Genomic DNA, 22,511 nt, shown 5'->3' with positions numbered 1-22,511 from the left:
ATTGCAACTAATAGTATTATTATAAAGATAATAACAGAATATTTGTTAAAACGCTATCTTAATAAAATGAATGATATGTTTCAGACATTCTTCGTGCGATCCGTATGCTCTCGAAATTGGTGCCAGGGCTGGACGATCCTCGTACAAGGAACAGTATGCATTCATATACAAGTAAATAACTTAAACGTCTTACAAAGTTTAATGAAGTAGGATTGAGATTTATCACAAAACTTTTCAAACGTTAACAGTAGGCCTATATGTTTTTACATATCACAAACTCTGTTTATATTTAAAGTCCTCCAGTCAGTATAATCGACACTTTTTTTAATCCACTTTAATATATGGATTGTACCTAACTATTTCATTTTGCTTATATATACACGTGTGTTTCTGGGACAAGCGCCTACAGTAGTTCCACCACTGTTCTGATTGGTCATTTAAATGACACAAATAACTATGTCAATGTTGCGAATATTGAAAATTACCGTATAAGAAAGAAAAGTTAATTATCTTCCTTTGCTTTGTAAAACCTCTTTTGAGCATTAGTGTCACAACGGATGGTAAAGTTAATCATTTCAGTAAGAACTTGTACCGCAATTTAACTAAACCTATAGTAGTGAGGAAATTGTTTGTGTGTTGGCCATCGTAATAGGTAATTATTGTGATTGACAATGAGAATTATTGTAACAAATTCTCATCAAAAACATTCGAAACTTCGGCAATATTTTTTAAAAATATTGAACTTTGCCATGAAACGGACAAATTGTTTATAAGAACATACGGTCTCAGGCCCGTTGACTGACTTTTGTGGGAGGTTCGTTTGAGTGGAAAGGGGACCCTTTGGAAAACATTAAACATGGGTAAGATGACGTCATATCACACACTATCAAAATATATCCACGAATATTAATTTTTCGTTTTTAAATAAGGACCTTCTCCGGTTTTTTGGGCGGTTCGTCGTAACCCCATTAACCCCCCTCCCCCACGCTACGGGCCTGCGGTCTACATTCTAAAAGTACTGAGTGTTGCTTTTGTAGGCGTAGCAAGCTCAGTGTCAGCGACAAATACGAGTACGACGACGGTCCAGAGGGCTATACACCAGCCATCGATGAGTTTATTCGTGAGCCGTTTGTGGTGCGATTCAGTTCACCGGAAACCTGCGTAAAGGACTTTGCCGTCGTACCTATTCACACTTCACCTGACTTTGCAGAAGCAGAAGTTGATAGCCTAACTGATGTATACGATGATGTAGTCGCAAAATGGGGCATTGAGGTAATACATATTTATGTAAAAACAATCTAAATGCTTTGTATGTTTATTGAAAAGACAGTTTTAGCATATGCCTTCTAACAAATGACTTAACTCTTATTAACATCGTTATTCTTTAGGACGTCATAATTGCAGGGGACTTTAACGCCGATTGTTCCTACATCACGTCCTCCGAATGGGATTCCATTCGCTTACGTACTCAAACAAGGTTTGATTGGTTGATTGGGGATGATGTAGATACAACAGTATCGTCAACAGATTGTGCTTACGACAGGTAGTGTTGTCAGTTTCTTCATTCAACAGATCATACCACAATCCGTTAGCAAGAGAGCCTAGTTTAATATCCGAAATCATTTTATGTAATACAGTCATAATTACTCCAGGCTTACAGACTCAGTTTATTAATTAGCGAATCTAGATTTTTTTTTTTTTTTTTTTTTTTTTTTTTTTTTTTTTGCTGGGTTGGCGCGAGTGGTAATCCGTACAGAGGTGGAATCTGTATTTTCAAGAGAGGAAGGTTTTGGTGTTCCCTCACTTATTGTTGGGGTCAAGTAGACTATCCAACTGGAAGCATCGGTATTTAGCCAGGGGCAGATCCAGCGGGCCCGTGCTCCCCCAGTCAGTTCAGTCGAAAAATAAAAAAGAGTGAGAAAAATAATGAAAAGAGGAAAATGGGAGGAAAAAGAGAGAAAAAAGGAAATGCACTCATGTGTTCAGTGGCGGATCCAGCAGTAGGCGAAAGGAGCGCTCGATTATTTTACCACTAAGTTTTAATTTTCAACTGACGACGAACACAACGCTATATCCCCGACGCCCAGTTAGTCCAACGATTTCAGGATGTCAAAGTCAGGATATCAAAAACGTCAGAATACCGAGAACTATAAGACGGTATTTTCAGCCATTATGACCGTATGGGAGTAGGCCCATTTTACAGCTAGCTCCATGCTTAAAATGTCAATATTTGAGCGAGCCAAATGGCCGAGCGGAGGCAGGGGCACATTAATCGTAGCCAACAATATCGGCATGGGTTCGCGGCCGGCTCACTCCTATAGTTCTGGTGGTGGAACAATTCTTCTCTGATAAGGACTATAAACCGTAGGCCCAGTGTACACAAATGCTCATGTGCCCTTTAAGAACCCAGTATATCTTTCGAGACAAGTAGTGGGTTACCCCGGTGTACTGGCCGAATGAACCTGTACACCGGGGATTACCCCGGTGTAGGCCTACTGGTTCATTCGGCCCCTGTCGTGGACAGATGAAAGTGCACCGGTTTGCTGGCTGCAGAGATGTCATGAAGTGAAAAGTGCAACATCTAGTCCACTGCGCCTTTGATAAATCTTTGAATTGGCGCATTATAAATGTTTGTTAATTATTTGTTATCATATTGTTCAAATATTTTTTGTATCTTGTCCCTGACGAAATTGGGAAGTTTTTCAGATTCGACCAACCAATTAGCATTGCCAAAAGTTTTCGGCGATAGTGAGCGATGTTATGGAGACCAGGCTTTTCATTGGCTACTATAACTGTTACATATTATTATTTACATATAAACGTTTTATTTTGTTGTCCGAACTGATAGTTCAAGTAATCTATTGCTATTTCCAAGCAACTGAGTACATATTGGGTAATAAAATTAATCAGATTTCAATATTAAATCACCGTCAAATATCAAATATAGTAAGTAGAAAGCTGTGAGATATTATAACTATTGGAGTGGAGTTTTTTTAGCTTAGTCGTTAAGATACTTGCCTTCTATTCCCAGGGGCTTGCATATATATATCTTGGATTCAATTTCTCAAACAGCAGCCTTTTTCTAAATAAAATAAACTCTACCCCCAAAGCCTCATACAGAGACTTGGTTTGTAATTAAGCATCATTTATTCTGTAATTGGCGAGTTACTCGCTGTTGCAGACGAATGAAAAAAATATAAAAATTTAAAAAAAAACTAAATTAATAAGTAACTCGTTATTTTCTATTTATACCTATTGATATTCTTGGTTTTGTTTAAAAATAGATTTGTTATTGCTGGTTCTAATATGAAGGCCAGCTATACACGTAGATCTGCTGGAACATTCAACTTCGACACATTCTATGGACTCAGCGAATCCGAGGTAAAGGCATGTGCACAGTGATGAAGTAACAAAAAGACCTAAGGCCATGGCTAAAGTTTCTTTGAATTTGGGTCCTATTACTCTGGTTGCCGAGGGCTGCGAAGGTCCCTAGTTGGGAGAACCCCCTTCCGCTCTGGAGTTTTTAAGGGTTTAGGAAGCCGCTTGGCCGATTTGGAGCCCGTGGCATTGACAAAATAATGCCGATTAGTAACACAGAACTCCAATCCCTGAGTCCTGGCTTTAAACTCGTAGGTGTAACATCACTGCATGTGAATACGTATTCCAGAAACATATTATGTGCATGCATATTTTATTTACAAACAATTCGAGCCCAACACATATTTATAACAATAATAATAAAAATTATAATAGGCCTAATATTAATAATAATAATTATAATAATAATGCTCAAATAATAATAGTATTAATGATAATTCGTATTCGATATATAATAAATATTTTGATCTTAAGAGTGAAATCTGTGAAAAAAATTGCATAAAAATATATCAATATGCTGGCCCCTACCGTTATCATTAGTATTATAATATATTTTGTCAGACGTTTGCAACTGGATTTGACGAAATGTAAGGATGAATGTATACTTTTTTTCTTATTTTATCAGGCAAAAGCTGTCAGTGATCATTACCCAATTGAGATGACGTTGAAAAGTTCCTGCTAAACCTCTAAAATGCACCCAAACCAGCTTACTGACGAAAACCTTAGAACACAACTCAACGTAACTTAAAGCGTTTCGAAGTACATAACTAATTTAATTTACTTTTAAATCTTATCAGTTTGATTAGTATAGACCCACAGAAAACCGCTTTTAATTACTTACCTAGATGTTGTTTTTTAGGAAGGTAAATAAAATCACAATAAATGATTTGTTGTGTATCGAGACAGCCTAACTGTTTGTTTTAAGCAAAATACTGAGATTTAGTTTGTGTAAAGCATCGTGTGTGTATGTTTGTCTTGATTGCCACCTACAAGTAGGACAGTGATATATTCGCTATTGACAATCCTTGGCACATGCATTGTGTGCCTAAATAAATAATAAAAATGAATAAAATAAAATAAGGTAAAATGAATGTAACTAAAAATTTGTTTTAATTGTTTACCATTTAGTAGCGTTTTGAAATGTTACTAGACAAACACAAGAATGAATCCTTAATGACCTTTGTCCCAACCCTGAACACCATAAAGCCTTGGTTCTTAGTAGGCGGCCCACAGGCCAATTTGTACTTACATGTATAGACAGCTAATGAACCAAAGAACAGTGTTTATAAAAATACATTTCGATTGTCCTGCAAATAATACAGTTGTGACTCTCTGTTTTGGTCTGATCATTGTGTTTCGTCAATAGCCTTCTTTTCAAGTCATAAAATATTAGCATCATCTCGACTTTTTTGCTACCAGTTTAATCTCTATATTTTGTTCTGTTCACTGCGGTGATTCGTTAGCATTAATTCACAGGGGTAATAAAAAGTTGGCTCATATAATTTCACCTATTTTTACAAAATGGAATAATCTACAGAATTATTAAACACGACGGTTGAAGGAAATCAGAAGACTAGCATTTAGTACTGCCTACGCTGTTCGCTAGATGCATCTTTTGAAGAAACAGAGTGAACGTCTAGTAAAAATAGAGCCAAAACACCATGTACCACTACCTTAGATTTGAATTTTTTGTGATTAGCCTTGCTGGCGTTGTGTGTTTACTCTATTATAGTAGTAATTTGACAGAAAATACCAACAGTAAGTAAGCATTTTGAATCCGCTTGTAATTTTGTTATTGCCACATTTGATTGAATTTACTGATTTAAATTCGTTGCGAAACATCCACAACATTTCTTTGTAAATTTCCAATCCTTTCCTTAATTCTATTCTTCATACTTAGTTTGTTTTTGGTTTAGTGACGTGACCCATGACCTCAAGTTTATTTAAACAAAATTCTTTTAAACTAGTTTTTCTTCATCAATTTTAAACGGTCTACGCTTTCTAAATGCTAAAATATGCAAGCCATTGCCCTTTGCTCCCAGTTCAAATACAAGTGTTTATACCTCTGTTGTACCTCTTTTTTTCCTTTTTATAATGAGATATCCATTAACATTTTTGGTTTAACATCGGGACCGATCCAGAGCCTGGGACGAATGCAGGGGGAGGGGGTGCAGACGGTGCAATCGCGCAACCCACCTAACTTGTATTAAGAAAATAATAACATAAATGAAATTAAATCTGGTATGCGACTGCAATTTCCGAGTACATAGGTACATATTCTCAAAATTTTCGCCCTCAGACCCAACTATGGCAGGACCCAGGTCACGTCTGTGAGCCTAATCCCTGGGTGCTCAGACATCCTGGGGTTGACAGATATTTGCTATATACCGGGTACGGATTTTAACGCGCAAAAAAATATATCTATAAAATCAGGGACAAATGATCAAGATTATGTTTTAATTCGTTTATATGGTATTCCACGAGTCTCTTGATAAACTCTAATAGGCGAATGCAACATTGTCTCGTCAGAAGTTAAAAAAATAACTTATTAAAATTTGTTTAGATTTACCGACCAATCGATCTGCAAACCATGTGATATCATGGCCAAGCATTTTACTGTACTACATATGGTCTTTAGTCGTGATTATTGAAAGGAAACAACTAAATATAGGCCTACATTCACCTACTTGCAATGAAGTAATATGTATTCAAAATATGACCACCGACGTTATTTGAATAAAGGAAACACATGAACAATATAGTTGAACAAACCAAAGTAGAGGTCTATCAAAAAGATCAAAAGATTGCTGTAGGTTATATTTTAAAGAAGTATGGTTCCAGCGCATTGTACCGTGGCACGAAGCCTACGTAAACAGTTGCATTGAATGAAGAATAAAAGCGAACAATTGTTTGCCCTTCCTGTTTTTTAAAAATTTATTATTATTATTATTATTTTTTCGTATCGAAATTTACAACAGTCAGTAACACATATTATGGTACTGATCTTAATGGTCTAGGCTTGAATAATGAACTCAAGATCTACGTTAAGAATAATGTAAAAATATCTACGATACTAGTTCAATTGGCAACAACCGAAGAGATAGGACGAAATGACTTTAAAAATTGAATTAGAAAAAAAAATCCTTAGATTTTTTGTCGATTCATAATATATATGCCATAGGCCTATGTGAATTTAATCCATGCAGCTTTCGTATTTTTGGCATAATAAAAATAAAGATAACAAGTATACTGATTTCCCAGGCATTATTGGTCTATTGAAAGTGTGCCTGCTATTCTGCTGTACAAACAATAGCAATCAGTGCTACAGACTTGCTATACAGTATTCCTATCTGATGTATTAAAAAATATCAGCTTGCTTGCCATTAGTAACGAATGCTAATATACTGTATATTAGAGTAATCATGGATGTATAAACCCAAATAATATTCCTTAATAAATAAACAGCGAAGTTCTTAAAACTTCCGAAATGTATACCAGATAGAGATAGTGTTTGTGTATGAATTTGTACATATCTTTCTAATGTGTTAAATGAAAGTGACTCGAGATTATTATAGTTTGTTAACATGCTTACAAAATTTAAAGGTAAGTTTTGAACAATTAAATTTATATCAGGGAGATGCAAGGTTATATCAGGGAGATATAACATCTCCCTGGCTATCATATACAATCATTTCAATGGCACCGTTATCCTTTGTTTTCGTCTTCTAGCTAACACTCTGCTTTTTAGAGCTCACAGCAACACCATAATTCCTGGCCCAATATCGTTCAAAGACTCATACGTAGAAGTAAGTGATACCATTTTATTAACTACCATATATAACTGTATGTATTAATAATAATAATAATAATAATATATTATATATATATATATATATATATAAAAACATATATTGCCTTGGTTTGGCTCTGTAATCATTAGTGGTAGTGGGACTGGTTTGGGCCCTTCCTAAGCTGGTCAAACGTTTCTTTTGGGTCTATACCCCAGCTGCACTGATGAGTAGTATAGATATTTATCCTGTCTCTTATACACATCTAGATGTGTATAAGAGACAGATATATATATATATAAACTATAGGCCTATGCATTCTTTTGAGAGAGAAATTGCTTTACAATTTAGTATAGGTATCAATTTGTCATAATCACGAAATGCATATTCATTTATACTCTTTATTGCTGTATTTAATTTTAAACAGAAAGAAAAAAGAAATACATCCAGCTGGTGGATAATAAAACAGGAGGAAATACAACGACAACGTTTAGCGTTATTGAAAAAGGAATGCAAGTCGACACATTATAAAAGGAACGCCCATGTTCCAGTAAAATTATTTATTGAACTCAGTCACAATCTTATGTACTGTCCTATTCCTAAGATTGCGTCTTCAAGTTGGAAGCATATGCTGTTAATACTAGGTGGATGTTTAAATGCTGACGAACAATTAGAACAACATTTAATGAGTAAACATGCCCAAAATTGTTTACCAATGTTCACATTTAATGGTCTGTTTCAACAAAATAATGAAATGGATTCTTACATAAAATTCTTGTATGTTCGTCATCCGTTTTCACGAGTCCTTTCGGCATTCAAAAATAAATTGGATCCAAAAACTACGCTCAAGAATGCTGGTTTTTGGCAGCGTAAGTTTGGAATGAATATAATTAGAAAATATAGGACAAATAAAGAATTTTATCGAATTAAAGCGAATTTCAAAAGAAACTACAATCTGAAGTTTGGAGAATTTGTAAAATACATTGGTGATCCTAAAGTGTCACGAAATGTCTCAACTGATAACCATTGGATTGAAGTGTTTAATAAATGTGATCCATGTTCTTTTCACTACAACTTCATCGGTAAGATGGAAACAATGGCAGCAGATACCGATTATTTAATGATGATATCAAAAATAGACAAAGAGTTTGAGTTTCCATCTTCAACATTAAGCAGTCCGACTAATAGCTCCGGAAGGGATACCGTTGAAAGTTATTATAAAGATCTCCCGGTGCAAGACCTAAAGAACTTGTACAATCGATATAAACTAGATTTTAAGCTGTTCGGCTATCCCAAACCTGATTTTGAAAATGGAAACATTATAAGGTTTGGTACTTGAAATAATATATTTTAAAAAATCATAAATAAACCGAGTTTATAATTATCTGAGCATTGCCAAATTTGTATGAAATTTGAGTCTTAGTCTAAACAGCAAAGGTAATATTCACTCCAACGAAACTAACTTCTGCAAATTCACTCTCACAGAACAACTAAACCCAGCATTATCCTGGGTTAGACCATTCATACCCAAAGTTGAATCGCTGCTATAGCTAAACACACTGCAATACAATTATTAGTAATTGCACTCATTGCGTCGTACGACGGTGGGTACGACCGTTGTACGACCAATCCAACTCCGTTAGACGGCGCTAAGCCGTCTGGCCGGCAGCGAGTGCCCGACTAGACTTGATACATGGACGGACGATGATGATCAGATTGACTATCTGACATAGTTTTAGCAATATCCTGACCGACCAGTTTTATTCTGGGTCGGAGTTGCCCTGGGTTAGTTTTTCTGGACACACAGATAGTGAACCTTTCCGGAGTGTCAATCAAACTTTAAAAAAAACTGACCAATCAAAACAGTGGCAGGAATATGCCCATGACGTGTCCAAAAAACACAGTGTTATTCTACAAACGCACGTGACGTTTGCGTAAAATTACGCTATCTTTTTGTAGGACTTTAGCAAAGATCTTATAAACACAAGATAGCGTTCTCCGCGATTTACGCGTGCAAATTCTGTAATAAGGCATGAATGGCGCCCTCTTGCTAAATTGGAAACTTTTGACCCTTGACCGCTATTCTGTGAACAGCAGAACAGGAACCATTTCAGATCCATGGCAACAGATAGGACGCCCTCTTCCAAAACTGATTACTTTTTCTCTTTGGTATAATAGCGCATGAATGGACACATCTAGATGTTGAACCTTGACCGACGCTTCTATTTGTTACGCGTAAATCGCGGAGAACGCTATCTTGTATTTATAAGATCTTTGGACTTTAGCAACAATATTCAAGGGGGGGGGGGGCTTAGTGGAAATGTACAAGTTCATGCTGGGTCTGATTTGAAACTCTTTCACATCATTTTGCATCGGTCTCAGCATAATGTTTTAATAATATAATATAATATACAGCCACTATAATATATCTCTATGTATCTAACATCTACATGTTTAGTATTTTTTTTTATCTCTAATTAATTACAATTTCACTTGTTATTTAATTAACAAAGATAATTCTGTTATTCAACGACTAAAAATTAAAAGTACAAGAAAAAAAAACTAACTATTATAGGCCCTAGTTGTTATAAACAGTGTTCTTGGACATGCACAATAAAAAAAAACACCAATAATTTGTTTATTTCAGGGGTAGATTATTTTTTTATGATCAAAATCATCATCACTATCACGAGCATACCACCTCTATCATCGTCATCATCATTCTCATCACCATCGTCATTTTCGTCATCACCATCATCATCGTCCTCATCACCATCATCATCCTTATCATCATTATTATCACCATCATCATCATCTTCATCATCATCATCACCACCATAATCATCATCAGCACCATCTTAAAGGATACAATTTAAATGAAAGGGAAGGTTAATCAATCAATTTAAGTAGAAAATGAAGTGTACATCACATGAGTCCGGGTGCGTTCGGGATCAACATTTATGAACTACAAAAAATGGGAATAATCAACTCAAACTCGATGGAGAAGGCTATACAGTTAAGTCCTGACACCCGTTGTATGGACTCAAACAGTATAGATATTTATCTTCTGTTGAAAGAAATTATAAAATATGAATGAGAAGTTCAGCCCAAACATTTGGTACAATTTGGCCAGATTAAAAATTTGGGTTACAAAATATAAAATTATTCCATAGGCCTACATATTAAAATAATGGTCATTGTTATAAACATATATAATTTCTACAGCAATTTAGATCTAAACTTTTGAAGTTTCATTATCGCCATAATCATCCTCGTTGGGCGCGCGTGAATATGCTGCCGTCACGGGTTTCACATCTTTGAAGTTTTCTCCGTCTTCGATTGTCTCTGGTAGAGGGCGATTGAAGGACTCAGGCAACACCAACACGGCAATGCCAGCACACAGCGAAAGGACGGCAAATAAGACCATTGGTATCCATGTAACGGATTTTCCCTGTTCATAAACAGATTAAAACAATTATTTATAGAGTGTTAATTATAGCATTAATACCATTATTCTCTAATATTGTATTAATCGTTTGGTTTCAATCTTTTTTTATTTTTATTTTGTTGGGGAGCTAAAGCTATTCCTTCTTTCCATGGTGTTCTTTTTGGTGTACGGCAATTTTCTAAAGTATAAAGTGTATTTTTTGTTATATATAAACTCGATTTTACTGTTTATTGTTCGTGTATTATAAAAGAGGTTCTTCCAGGGGGGGGGGGGTGGTTCTGGGCGTGAGGTCCACGGTCGAAGCCCCGGTGGGGTCGGCGAAACCCCCAGAGCAAGAGCATTTTTGTGCTTTATGGGTCTAAATAATGCTATAAAAGCAGATATGTTGGAAAACGTCTTTGTCTGGGTGGGTCTGCAGTGCATTAGTTGTGTTGGAGGACTTATTTGGGAAATTTGAAGAGGGGGTTCGCCAAAATAGAGGGGGGTTTGCTAGAAAATGGGGTTATCCGGAACCCCCCCCCCCCCTCTGGATACGGGCCTGTCACACAACTACCTAGAAAATGGGTACAGAACAAGACCGTAGCCTGGGGGTGTTTGAGGGGTTCGAAAGAACCCTCCTTTGCCAGAAATGCCTTTTAAAATTATTATTATTATTATTATTATTATTATTAAAAAGTACCATTTGCATGGAAGTTGCTGAAATTAATTTCAAATATTTGAAATTTGGTTTTATTGCCATTTCCGAACATATGAGGTGTTCTATCGTTAAAGTTTATTATTTTATAATTAGGTCTGTATTGTTGCTTTGCTTATTATTTATTGCTTTCCCTCTTTTTATAATACACGAACAATAAACAATGGGTTCGAAGTAGGTAGGCCTAAATTAAGTACATCAAAGACAATATTTTTAATATTTATTTTCTATAGTACATCACACATATTAATTAGATATCTATGGTTGCCGAAAATCAAGAGAAATTTGTTGCCGCTTCATTTTTACTATATAATGGTGATGTGAAGACGATGAAATTTACTATATAAAAGTGTCATTTCCAGTTATCTAGAGCTACTATTTCCTAAAATTTTCGCACCTCAGGCCCAAACACGGTGGGCCTCAGGTGGGTGTGGGCTCACAAAATGTACCCCCTCACCTTTCAAAACAGATCTGCGCCCTTGTCAAACCCCCCCCCCTGCTTCGTGCTTCGCAAATCGTATTAGCCACCACCCATTGCTATTTAATCCTAGATCCGCCACTGGATTCTGGCTTAAAATGGAAGAGAAGTTCACGGATTCACGGAAGTCGAAAGTTTTTGACAATTTCGGTGTTAGAAAACAAAAGACGTGGGTACCTTACCGTATACATGACGTAGGGGGCACAAATACCACCAATTCGCGCCATCATGGAACATTCTCCGATTCCAATGGTTCTGTATTATGAGATGTAATTAATGCATTATCAGGCACACATACCGAAGACAAACATTGTAATGGAAAACAAAAAAAAAAAACCCAAAAAACAACAACAACAAAAAAAGATACTCTGAAGACTGCTGGCAGTCTAGTTTTACTTCAATAATTACGCTATATATTTCTACTTTTTATAATTGGTCGACTACAAAGTAATTACCGTACCTGATAACAGTTGGAAAAATTTCTGAAGAGAAGATCCAAACAATTGTATATGTCAACGTAATAGATAATTTGCCGATGAAAGCCGAGGTCGTGATGAGCACTGATAGGTTTTTACCATCCCCTAAAGTACATAATATAAACAAAGGAAAACATAATTTATTTATTATTTATTAATAAATATATTATGTTTTATAATGGGAGTAAATGCATTCTGAATTATGTATGCAACAATATAAGAAGATATAAAATACGTAAATAGATATATAAGGATAAATATATAAGGAGATATGAATACATACTGTATATAGGCCTATGTGATTATAATCAGCACCAACAGCATCTAGACCATATCATGATGATTATCATCGTCATAGTAGAACCATCAGCTTCATCATCATCATTAATCGTTTTAATTCAATTCAATTTAATTCAATATTTCCATAGGCAGCGTCACGGTTTGAGCGTTGGGTGGGCCCTGAGCACTTTGCGAGCTGAGGGAAGAGACCTTGGCTGGGGGATCAGGGAAGGCCTCGGTTGTTGTGCAGGGGCCGAAGGCCCTCGCAAAACACCTTGGTCATGGCGGTTATGTATTCACCCCGTCTGCCTGTCTGTTAGTAAGATTACGCAAAAAATACGGAATGGATCATAACAATTTAGTGGAATTGTAGGGTAGGTCTATAATAATGTAAGAGGCTTTTTAAATTTTGTAGACATTCATGAGCGAGTAGGTTAGTAGGAGTTATGAAGCTTAGGTGAAACTTACGTGGATGCGCTCCTAGGTCTTACGAGGTTCGGTATATGAAAATACTGTACATTTTATTTACTACTTATTATTATTACCCTACCTGATTTCGGAGGGATAGCAATTGTCAAAATACATGCTACAGAAGCAATCACGTGAAAGCAAAGTAGCAGCCTGCGGCGACCGTATCTGTACAAAGAAGACAAAATTATAAACAATATCAAGTAAATTAAACTTGTATTAAAATAATGAAAGCCTAATCTTAATTTTTCTACAATGTTACTTAAATTGTTTCTAATAATATTTTTCTAATTAATATATAGCTTTTGTCATTTTTAAGCAACATCGGTTATGTAAATAAAACTGATTGCTATGTATAGTTGGCAAGTTATTTGTTAGACAAACCTGCTTGCTGCTGAGTAAAGGTAAAGGAGTGCAATAATCGCATTCTACAAATTGTGTTCTATGTAGGAACTCTCGTACAAACAACAGCGCCCTCTGTGATGTGTTAAAATTTCGCGAGTACGACAGGCTGCAAAAACTAGATTTACAATGTTTGCGACTGAGGTACGAAATTGTATGTCTTATGACACTTCTGATGGCCAGAAATAGTACTCGAAGAATAAAAATTTAAATGCATTTATTTTCTTCTTTAAATTTTTAAAACTGTGTCGACTGGCCCTCTTGAATCCGCCTATGGTTACGTTTATATTTAGGTTTACTTTAAATACATTTAGGCCTACATTCATATTTTACTTTTATATTTACCGTTTACCGTACAGTATTTTAGCTTTAATATATGAATGTCTTGGATTACCTCTACTTTTATACGTTAGCCCTACTTTACTCATCTTCCCTCACTTCAACTTTACAATCTTGCATTTACTTTTAAGGTGTTACCTTTATTTTTACATTTCAGTTTATATTTTCTCTTCTTTACTCTTCTCTATTCATAATCTATTTTAAAATAGATTTAAAGGCAAAAAATTAAACATTAAACCTGAGAAGATATTTGAAGGTAAAGGTAAACATAAAGACAAACGTGAATAACACGATAAATACAGCGGAAGTAAATGCAACTGTAAAATTAAGCCTAAAAGTATATGGTAAAACGGAAGAGACAGGTAGGCCTAAGGGTTAAGTTAAATGTAAAATAAAAGCAGGTAAACTAAATTTAAGGGAAAATATTTACGGTAGTTAGTTAAAGTAAAATTAATTTAAAGTTGGTTAACTATTATAGGCCTATAAAAGTGTCTTACTTTAGTGTAAATTGTCTTGACTAAATGATGAAATTTGCATTTTTAATATTGTTATTATTGGTAATATTATTATGGTAATATATTAAGCATGTGATTATTGTTAAAAGCATTTTATTTTAAAAGAAGATGAAGAAATCACGTTATAATGTTTGAAAAAAGGTGGGTGTTCCTCACGAAGATAAAAAAATCCCAAACATTATTTATAGGCCCGGTGTTCCATTGGGTTAATGTTAAAATATGCATTAATAATGTTTATCAACTTCAAAACACCTTTGCAATGCCCACAATCCAAAAACGTAGGCCGGCACTTCTGCTAATCCGAGAATGAAGAAGTTTAGAAAGCGATCACCAGCCAGTGAAGACGAGTTAAGAGCCAATCCGTAGTAAACTAAACTGTTCACTAGCCTAAAAGAGAAGAAATGGGTTATATTGTATTAAATGAGGCCCAGACATACATACATCATGACATAATAGACTTACTGATTTTTGGTCCCAGAACTGATATTAGAAACTGAACTGTATACAAAATAATGGTGTGATGCAGCGTGTAAGGTTTTGGACTTCTAATTGGTAGGAGGGTGTGGGATAACTCCCCAGGGATCAGAGAAACCTGCGCAAAAATGTGCTGGTTGGCTAACTAAGTATCCAGTACCGTACCCGGGAAAATACTGAGATGCCAGCGCCTTTGTATATTCTTCGGAATGTGGAAGGCACCGTATAAATTCAGATTCTTAAAAAAAAAAGGATAATAAAGTTGGATGAGGATGGTGGTGGTTGTGGTGGTGGAGATGATGCAGATGATGGTAAAAACCATCATCATCATCATGGTAATGATCAGTGGCGGATCTACTTTTATTATGTCTACCTATGGTCCGAGAGGATCTTTCTTCTCCTTTGCCGCCCTTGGACCGACCACTGTTGACAATGTGATAATGATGTTGGTGATGATAAAATAATAAGCAGTGTATGTAGCAGACATCAGATAATTTGAAAGCGACAGTCTGTGACAGTATATAAAACATGAACTAGCCTATAGAATAAGAATTGCCTCACCACATGAAGAACATTATTATTGTATACTTCCGCAGGTTTGGTGTCCGTAGAGTGTCAAAAAGGGAGTAAGTTTTTCTATGAGACTTCGACTTGTCATTAAATGTATCTTCAGGTGCTGTCTGATCCAAAACCAATAATGATTTCTGTCCGTTTGATGCAGATTCATCTAGAAAGGCGCAGTCTACTCCGTTGAATTTACCCATTTTCTCTATAATTTTCCTTACATCACTGTGACGGCCCTTAGTGTGAAGCCATCTCGGAGATTCTACGACAAACCTTCATTTTAAAGAAATAACGACAATCACATTTTTTATATGCAGCACATCAATCGAAAACATAAGTGTCTTGATAATCAAACGCGTACTTTTTTTTATACAGCACAGGTACATTGCATGATATAAGCTTATTTCGTTCAAATTCAAGAGCGATCTCCAACTACATGATGGAATGAGGGGGGATGGGCTAAATCTTACTACGTCGCTTTATAAGATAAGTTCTAATACAAGACTTTTTGTGAGTGGGTTTGTTTATATTCACTTAAACACAACTCTGTAATTGAAAGGTGAGCATTTTAACCACAGGACAAGATTTACCAAAAAAAAAAAAAAAAAAAAAAAAAAACCCGACCGAGTTGTCATGTCAACTAGCTACTGAATCACTTGAATCGTTTCTGAATACGTGAATTTAACTTAAATAATTTTTCCATGCATTAATTAAGGTATAAATAAAAAAATATACCACAAATGTTAAAAAAAACCCCAAATTTTCTGATCATAGTTGGTATGTTTTAGTAGTTCATAGTACTGTCTGCTTTATTTATTCATTGATAGTAGGCCTAATTCGTGTTTCATTCATATACTTATGGTGTATGTATCTATGCATAAGTTTATAATCGTATGTATGTGACTATTCTTTAGTCATATCTGAATTATAACTCTCTTCTATTTAGGAAGTGCTCAGAAATACCTTGAGGGGAGTGATGGGAACTATAGAATATAGATATGTTAAATATTAGACTAATAACTTAATTAAAAACTGTACTTTCTTTTTTCGGCAAAAAAGGTGGATATTAAGAACTTTGAAGTGCCATACAAATACTTCAAGTTAGGAGAAAAACGATGTCTAATTCTAAAACTTTCCTAATCCCAAGGTATTTCCTAACATTCCTTAGATATGAAATATTCCTCACCACCAGAGGGGCAAAAATAATATCATAGGAAGGGTAATAGCTAGTTGAAAATGGCGCCAATTTTGAAACCAGTAAGCGATAGGTGTAACCAAACACAGTCCAATTCCCCATGCTATTGTTGAAATACAGCACGCAATCGCCCGTTGTTTTGGCGGGAATAGCTCAAGCAACAAAATGAAGGTACACGTCATAGTAGCCTGCAGTAAAGAGTAATTGAAGTACAGTAAGTAATGATGACGTTTTCTTTCCATTTTTATCTCTTGTGAGATGCATAAACCTAATTCATTCAAACGGTATCTTAGTTTTTGCCAACAATATCGAACATACAAATTAAAAAAAAAAAAAAAATCATTCAGCCCGAACCTGTAATTTATAAGTAATTTTAAAATGTTTACAATACAAATAAATTACAAACAAAATAATTTATACAAGAATGAGAACTCATTTCTCGGTTTGCCTTATATATATTCTTTTGTAAAGCGCATAATAGGGGCAATGTGCAATATGCGCTTTATAGATATATTATTATTATTATTATCATTATTATTATTATTATTATTATTATCATTATTCTTATTATTATTATTATTATTATTATTATTATTATTATTATTATTATTATTATTATCATTATTATTATTATTATTATTATCATTATTATTATTATTATTATTATTATTATTATTCTTATTATTATTATTATTATTATTATTAAAAACATTAAAGCATATAACTTAGTAACATAATCACACACACAAAAAACTAAAATAGGTCCTTAATCACACAGCAAATTAAAAAAACAACAAAACAGTAAAAAAGACAATACCTGTATTATCATATATACCGTATATATATCTAATTACATCAATTATCCAAAATCTACCAATATTGCCATTAATATAGGCCTATACCTGTTTTTGCAACCCACATTAAGCGTCTGCAGCCTTTCACTTAAAATGGTTGATTAGTATTCCAATTTTGATATTAAAAAAGCTCTAATGTAATTGCAACAGGCCATCATATGTTCTGTCAATACCCAAATAAGTATATGTGATTTGCCAGTTATGGACATGAATATGATGTCATATCCGTCACACCCAAATATGAACAAATCACAGATACGGTACTGTATTTGTCACATACTTCAACTTCATAGTGTGAAAAGAACCTGATGTAACTTACTTTCCATTTAATCCCATTAATTATATCATCAGCCACCGTGAAAACCCTACGCTAAGTGCAGTACAGGTTTTGCACAACATTTTCAATTATGAATTATTATTGAAATACGTCTGAAAAAAATACCTGTCTTACCATTATACACATGGCGACCACGAACCAAATAATAACGAATGCAATGTAATTATGAACGAAAGTTATTATTACGCCAGTGACAATCACGCCAATTAACCCCATCCAGGAAACAAACTTGCGTCCATACATATCTGATAACTGACCGTTGATGACGGAACCAAACAGAACACCGCAGAAAAATATTGAGACAGCATTCGGAGAAAGAATCGCTTGATCACATACTAAGTCCAACTAGGAATAATGATATAAATAATTACATTGTTGCATTTAAATAGATTTGAATTGTTTTGCGAGTAACCGTGTCTAAATTAAAGAAATTTTAATTACACAATAAACTGGTAAATAATAATAATAATAATAATAATAATAATAATAATAATAATAATAATAATAATAATAATAATAATAATAATAATAATAATAATCAAATAATCAAACTTTATTCTTATTCACGGTAAAACTTGACTCAACAGTAATTAAAAAGTTGTTTTCAACAAGGCAGTGTTCTTAACACTTTTCCTTAAATAATGTAGACCTGGTAGAACCTTACTTTTTACAGTCAATTTGTTTTTTTTTTTTTCAATTCAAGTTCTTATCAAAGATTACACCAAATGTTTACAGCTGTCAACATTTACAATGGACTCTCTTCTAAAGTTAAAAATTAATTTGTCTTATTTTTTATTTGTCATTCCTCGTGTAATTTTGTTCAATTATTGTTTTCCTCTTTATATCTAATACATATTTTATTTCGTTGAGAGAAGATGAACTGTTCCATTCGGAAGAAAAAGAGACATAACTTTATTTTTCAGAAATTTTCATTCGTTGCATGAACGAGTGTTTTTATTAAACATGGCCTTCTCTCTTTGAAATTATTAGTCTTTCATTTAACTCATAAAATATTCTTCCCCGTGCACTCATAAAATTTATTTATGAATTGAGCAATATAAATGTGAACAAAATTAGACCATCAACAATAGAGTGCCATTTCTATATTCTATGGAAAGTCTTCAACTTCAATTTGCTGATAATGAAAATCAGTGTAATGATATGTTTTTAATATATTAAAATCAGACCCCCCCCCCACTCTAATGTCAGAGGGCGCTGTCCTCCCTGTTTGTCGGGGAGAAAACATATTTATATGTATTTTCCACATATTAGTCTCTAAAGTCGATTAAATAAGAATTTGAAACCTTTAAAGATTTTGACCGACCACGCCCACTTTCCTCTTGTTGGGGACAGCGCTTCCCCTTCACCTCGTCGGAGACCTCGGACCCCCTCCGGATAAAAATCCTGGCTCCATCCCTGCTCATGCTCACATTTTAGATTGTGTCTTATTTTAGTACATGAAAAATGTCCAAACCATAAACGTAACACATGGGTACATCTTCCGTACTCATTAATATTAGTTATAAACAATGCCAACATTGATGCCAATATCCTGTTTTTAGTATTAAATTAATTTACGTTCAAAAGTCAGTTCGATCAAATGATCAAAAGATGTAGAGTCGTGTTAGATGTAAACGAATTAAGGCCAGCAAATTTTTAGCTACAAAACGTCTTTAATCCCTTTTAGAGAGTGGGTTGTGGCTACATTTGATGTTTATTTCAGTTTTATTTTCGGTCTTAAATACCCAGGTCAGCTTATAAGCGTCCATATGTTTTATGCATATCAAATGCTGCTGTAGACGACAATAATGCTATTGCAAAGTCACAGAGGCATTCCTATTTTCGAAACGGCCAAAGTTTAATAATAGTTAAATAACCTATTATACAAATTTGAAAGCAAACACTCTCTACATTGTCATTATCACTTTTACCCTCGTTAAAGCCGAAGGACCGAGCTACATTTGAAATACTGAATGCCGTGTTATTCTAAAGATATACTGTTTGTATTGAGGTTAATGACCAAACCTAAATCTGGGTTCTTCAAAAAGAAGGTCAATCTAAATCAGTATAACAATGGACAAGTCTAGAAACACAACTCCTGCATGCATTTTTAGTGGAAACTTAACAATCAGATAGTATACTATCATAAAATATAACCATCGATGTATTAAAAAAAAAAACACTGGTACATAACAACGTGTCAGTGTGAACAAAGCTTTAGAGATAGGCCTATAGGTAATTATATTTTATACAAGTGTTATCTAGTCAATGATTTGATTTATTAGAATCAACAAAATTAATGCGAACATGTTGCAATCTTTTATATTGCTGTTGATCATGTTTTGATATATATCGGAACATTGTGTAACATTTTACAACTCCATGCTCGGAGTTCCACAATCAGAAAAGGCGATGAATTTTAAGTATCTGGATGTAAGGATGTCTTTCCTTACCACCATTTTTATGTAATAAATCATACACTCTCCTGCTTTTAGCAAACAAAACTTGATCAATGTAATTCAATATTTGAATTACCAAGGCTATTACTGTATGGGCTACACCTGTCTCTTATACACATCTAGATGTGTATAAGAGACAGCTTTGCAATACTCCAAATTAGCTAGCTGGTAGTCAACTTACAGATAAGCTACCGGTATATATTTAGTGAAAGGTATATTGGCCTCAGTTTATCAACGAAAATTTCTTTTCGACCTATTTCTCACTAGAAATTGTTTTTTTTTTTAAACAATTAAATTTTTTAATTTAAATTATTTATTTATGTATAGATTTTACACTGATAAAAATAGGCCTGAGCCTTTCAAATATTACCTCAGTTACCAAGGAAACAACCTTTTTCGAATCATCATACACCCAACCGTTCTCACAATAAGTTGTCTCGTTTTGGTAGATGGTATCTTCGTCATATTTGTACATGCTACATTTTGAAGGTTTTCCATCCTCTCCGATGGGTATGCTAACATTAGCAGCAGCGTCTGTCTTGCATCTATGCGGCGGTTCGTACAGAATAAAAACTGATGAAAGCACTTGCCAACTCGGAAAGACGCCTTGAAGTATTGGTAGTATTATAAGAAGAGTAGTTTGGTAGCGCCCAAAATAACCGATTCTTTCAAGGTATTTGTCTATATCCATTTTGGCCTAATCTGTGCGATTAATGATCTGACAAATAAAACAATACGTCTGTTACTGTGGAGAACATTACCTGAAATGCGTTGAAGTCACTGTCTTGTCAATAACTGACGTCATAAAAAGTTATCCATTATGTGACCCTTCTGGACCTGGGATCCATATAGGCCTAACTAATATTAATATTAATATAGTCTGTAAATTTAATCAAAATGGTGTTTTCTCTGGAAATTGGCATTTAACAAAGCACGGAAATAAGGCACAAATATCGCCCCAAGAGTGTCATATACTCGAAGAAACTCAAAAAACGCTTATGCCTGTCAAATAAGTTCAACCAAATCTCATTACTATCGGGATCGGTGTCATTCACATATCAGCTGGAAAATGAGTTAAACTTATTTTATAGCCCTATCCGGAATCGCTCTATTCTAACCATGTAATAATTATGTCTTCGGGTGGAGCTATATAACATTCCTGTGAGTATTTTTCACCTCGGAGTTTTTTGGTCCTAAATAAATATACACTTGATGAATCGCATCACTACCATTTTAGATCTATGTGCGTTGCTGCCTACTTCTACTCTTTCAACGTCAGGTTATGACACAGCAATTAATCTTAATATAAATAAAATAAATCGTTAATCTACAGTTAGATCTCAGTGGCGGATTCAAGGGGGCGGGGGAGTCGCACCCCACTCTATTTCAAATTCCTGAATCCGCCACTGAACCTACCGATACTCAATCTTCAGGACAACGTTGAGAGCTGCTTACCTTGATACAGATGTGTAGAGTCGCACCTTTCTTTTTTTGGTGAAAGCTGCATACAAATTAGAATCATTCAGCCGTGTAAATTTCTTTTCAATGGCAATGGATTACCTGTCATAACAAGGAAGAGAAGGAACATTAAAGATGGGACATTCGTGATATTTGGATGTAGACGTTTTTTTTCATTGCAAGGAGAATATTTTTCTGATATATCACAACAGTTAACCTCTTAACATAATCATGACGGTATAAATACACTATGAGATACCGTATAATAAGCCGCCATTCATGTGACATCTGGTTGATACTTAAATCTGTATTGAAAACAATTTTAATGATGTTAGTTATGTGCAGTTATGTGCTTAGATCATCCACTTAAAAGTTTATGTTGAAGTTAGGGTGCGTTTTAATTGGAACCTAGGATATCATTTGTTTTGATCTAACATAAAAGTTAAACCTTTACATACGCAACCCCTTTAAAACTAACCCCTTCGTATCACTCTTTCTTCACACATACAAATAATCAATAAAATGTATTAATACATTTCTATATACCTGTATTGATATTTATAAACCGGTGTCCACAAGAAGGCCGTTCTATCCCTGATTTAGGAGTATGGTAAAAAAGAACGTGGGCCGAGGAAACAGTTCCGTCACTTAGCTGACACGTTGATCAGGGGTGGGGCGCATTAAAATTTTCCGAAGGGGTGGGGAGGTCTAGAAGGGCTACACCCACCTCAGTCACACCACGGTTGCACTCTTAGACTTATAGAGAAAAAAAAATGGATTTGACTGTTTTGCTGACATTCCGTTTTTAAAAACATCAAATGAGAGAATGGCAAATACCAGGAAAGTCGCATCCACCCAGTCCCCACCATGGATGGGGCTAAGGCGAAAAAAGTTAATGATGTAAC

At 34.7% G+C, this 22,511-nt stretch overlaps 3 protein-coding genes across 6 annotated transcripts in view; 2 read left to right on the top strand and 1 right to left on the bottom strand.

Moving 5' to 3' along the window:
* LOC117108016 (deoxyribonuclease-1-like) overlaps window positions 1–4,695 on the top strand; it is a 6,251-nt gene extending 1,556 nt beyond the window's left edge. Inside the window, exons 3-7 of the mRNA XM_033249852.1 lie at window positions 85–171; window positions 1,038–1,272; window positions 1,389–1,543; window positions 3,285–3,381; window positions 4,004–4,695. Of these exons, the coding sequence (XP_033105743.1) occupies window positions 85–171; window positions 1,038–1,272; window positions 1,389–1,543; window positions 3,285–3,381; window positions 4,004–4,060 (631 nt within the window). The 3' untranslated portion in view covers window positions 4,061–4,695. The remainder of the gene's footprint in view (window positions 1–84; window positions 172–1,037; window positions 1,273–1,388; window positions 1,544–3,284; window positions 3,382–4,003) is intronic.
* A 155-nt stretch (window positions 4,696–4,850) lies between these two features.
* On the top strand, window positions 4,851–9,006 carry LOC117108014 (carbohydrate sulfotransferase 10-like). The gene is made up of 3 exons (XM_033249849.1): window positions 4,851–5,136; window positions 7,108–7,184; window positions 7,594–9,006. Exons 1-3 carry the CDS (start codon window positions 5,040–5,042, stop codon window positions 8,503–8,505), a joined length of 1,086 nt encoding a protein of 361 aa, XP_033105740.1. The 5' UTR covers window positions 4,851–5,039; the 3' UTR covers window positions 8,506–9,006.
* Window positions 9,007–10,100: 1,094 nt separating this feature from the next.
* LOC117108011 (organic cation transporter protein-like) lies at window positions 10,101–21,712 on the bottom strand. 4 transcript variants are annotated; one of them, XM_033249844.1, is made up of 10 exons: window positions 21,604–21,712; window positions 20,519–20,866; window positions 17,804–18,034; window positions 16,490–16,686; window positions 15,301–15,576; window positions 14,518–14,652; window positions 13,092–13,177; window positions 12,247–12,367; window positions 11,969–12,041; window positions 10,101–10,617 (listed from the first exon to the last, which is right to left on the bottom strand). In XM_033249844.1, exons 2-10 carry the CDS (start codon window positions 20,837–20,839, stop codon window positions 10,402–10,404), a joined length of 1,656 nt encoding a protein of 551 aa, XP_033105735.1. In that variant the 5' UTR covers window positions 20,840–20,866; window positions 21,604–21,712; the 3' UTR covers window positions 10,101–10,401. The 4 variants fall into 4 exon arrangements, with proteins under 4 accessions (XP_033105735.1, XP_033105734.1, XP_033105737.1 ...); XM_033249843.1 differs by having other exon boundaries at window positions 21,565–21,651; XM_033249846.1 differs by lacking the exon at window positions 21,604–21,712 and adding an exon at window positions 21,378–21,514.
* Window positions 21,713–22,511: the final 799 nt, after the last annotated feature.

The sequence above is a fragment of the Anneissia japonica genome, unplaced genomic scaffold (assembly GCF_011630105.1).
Source record: "Anneissia japonica isolate Jap-2015-1 unplaced genomic scaffold, ASM1163010v1 scaffold287960_len3192837_cov198, whole genome shotgun sequence".
In the NCBI taxonomy this organism is placed as follows: domain Eukaryota; kingdom Metazoa; phylum Echinodermata; class Crinoidea; order Comatulida; family Comatulidae; genus Anneissia; species Anneissia japonica.
This window is presented reverse-complemented; position numbering and strand designations above follow the sequence as displayed.

Coding starts and splice junctions, on each gene's coding strand:
- LOC117108014 (XM_033249849.1), top strand. CDS start 5,040: ATGTACCACTACCTTAGATTTGAATTTTTTGTGATTAGCCTTGCTGGC. Junction 5,137..7,107: donor TTTGACAGAAAATACCAACA/GTAAGTAAGCAT, acceptor TTCGTCTTCTAG/CTAACACTCTGCTTTTTAGA. Junction 7,185..7,593: donor TCAAAGACTCATACGTAGAA/GTAAGTGATACC, acceptor AATTTTAAACAG/AAAGAAAAAAGAAATACATC.
- LOC117108011 (XM_033249844.1), bottom strand. CDS start 20,839: ATGGATATAGACAAATACCTTGAAAGAATCGGTTATTTTGGGCGCTAC. Junction 18,035..20,518: donor TTGTTTCCTTGGTAACTGAG/GTAATATTTGAA, acceptor CATTATTCCTAG/TTGGACTTAGTATGTGATCA. Junction 14,653..15,300: donor ATAATAATGTTCTTCATGTG/GTGAGGCAATTC, acceptor CTTCTCTTTTAG/GCTAGTGAACAGTTTAGTTT.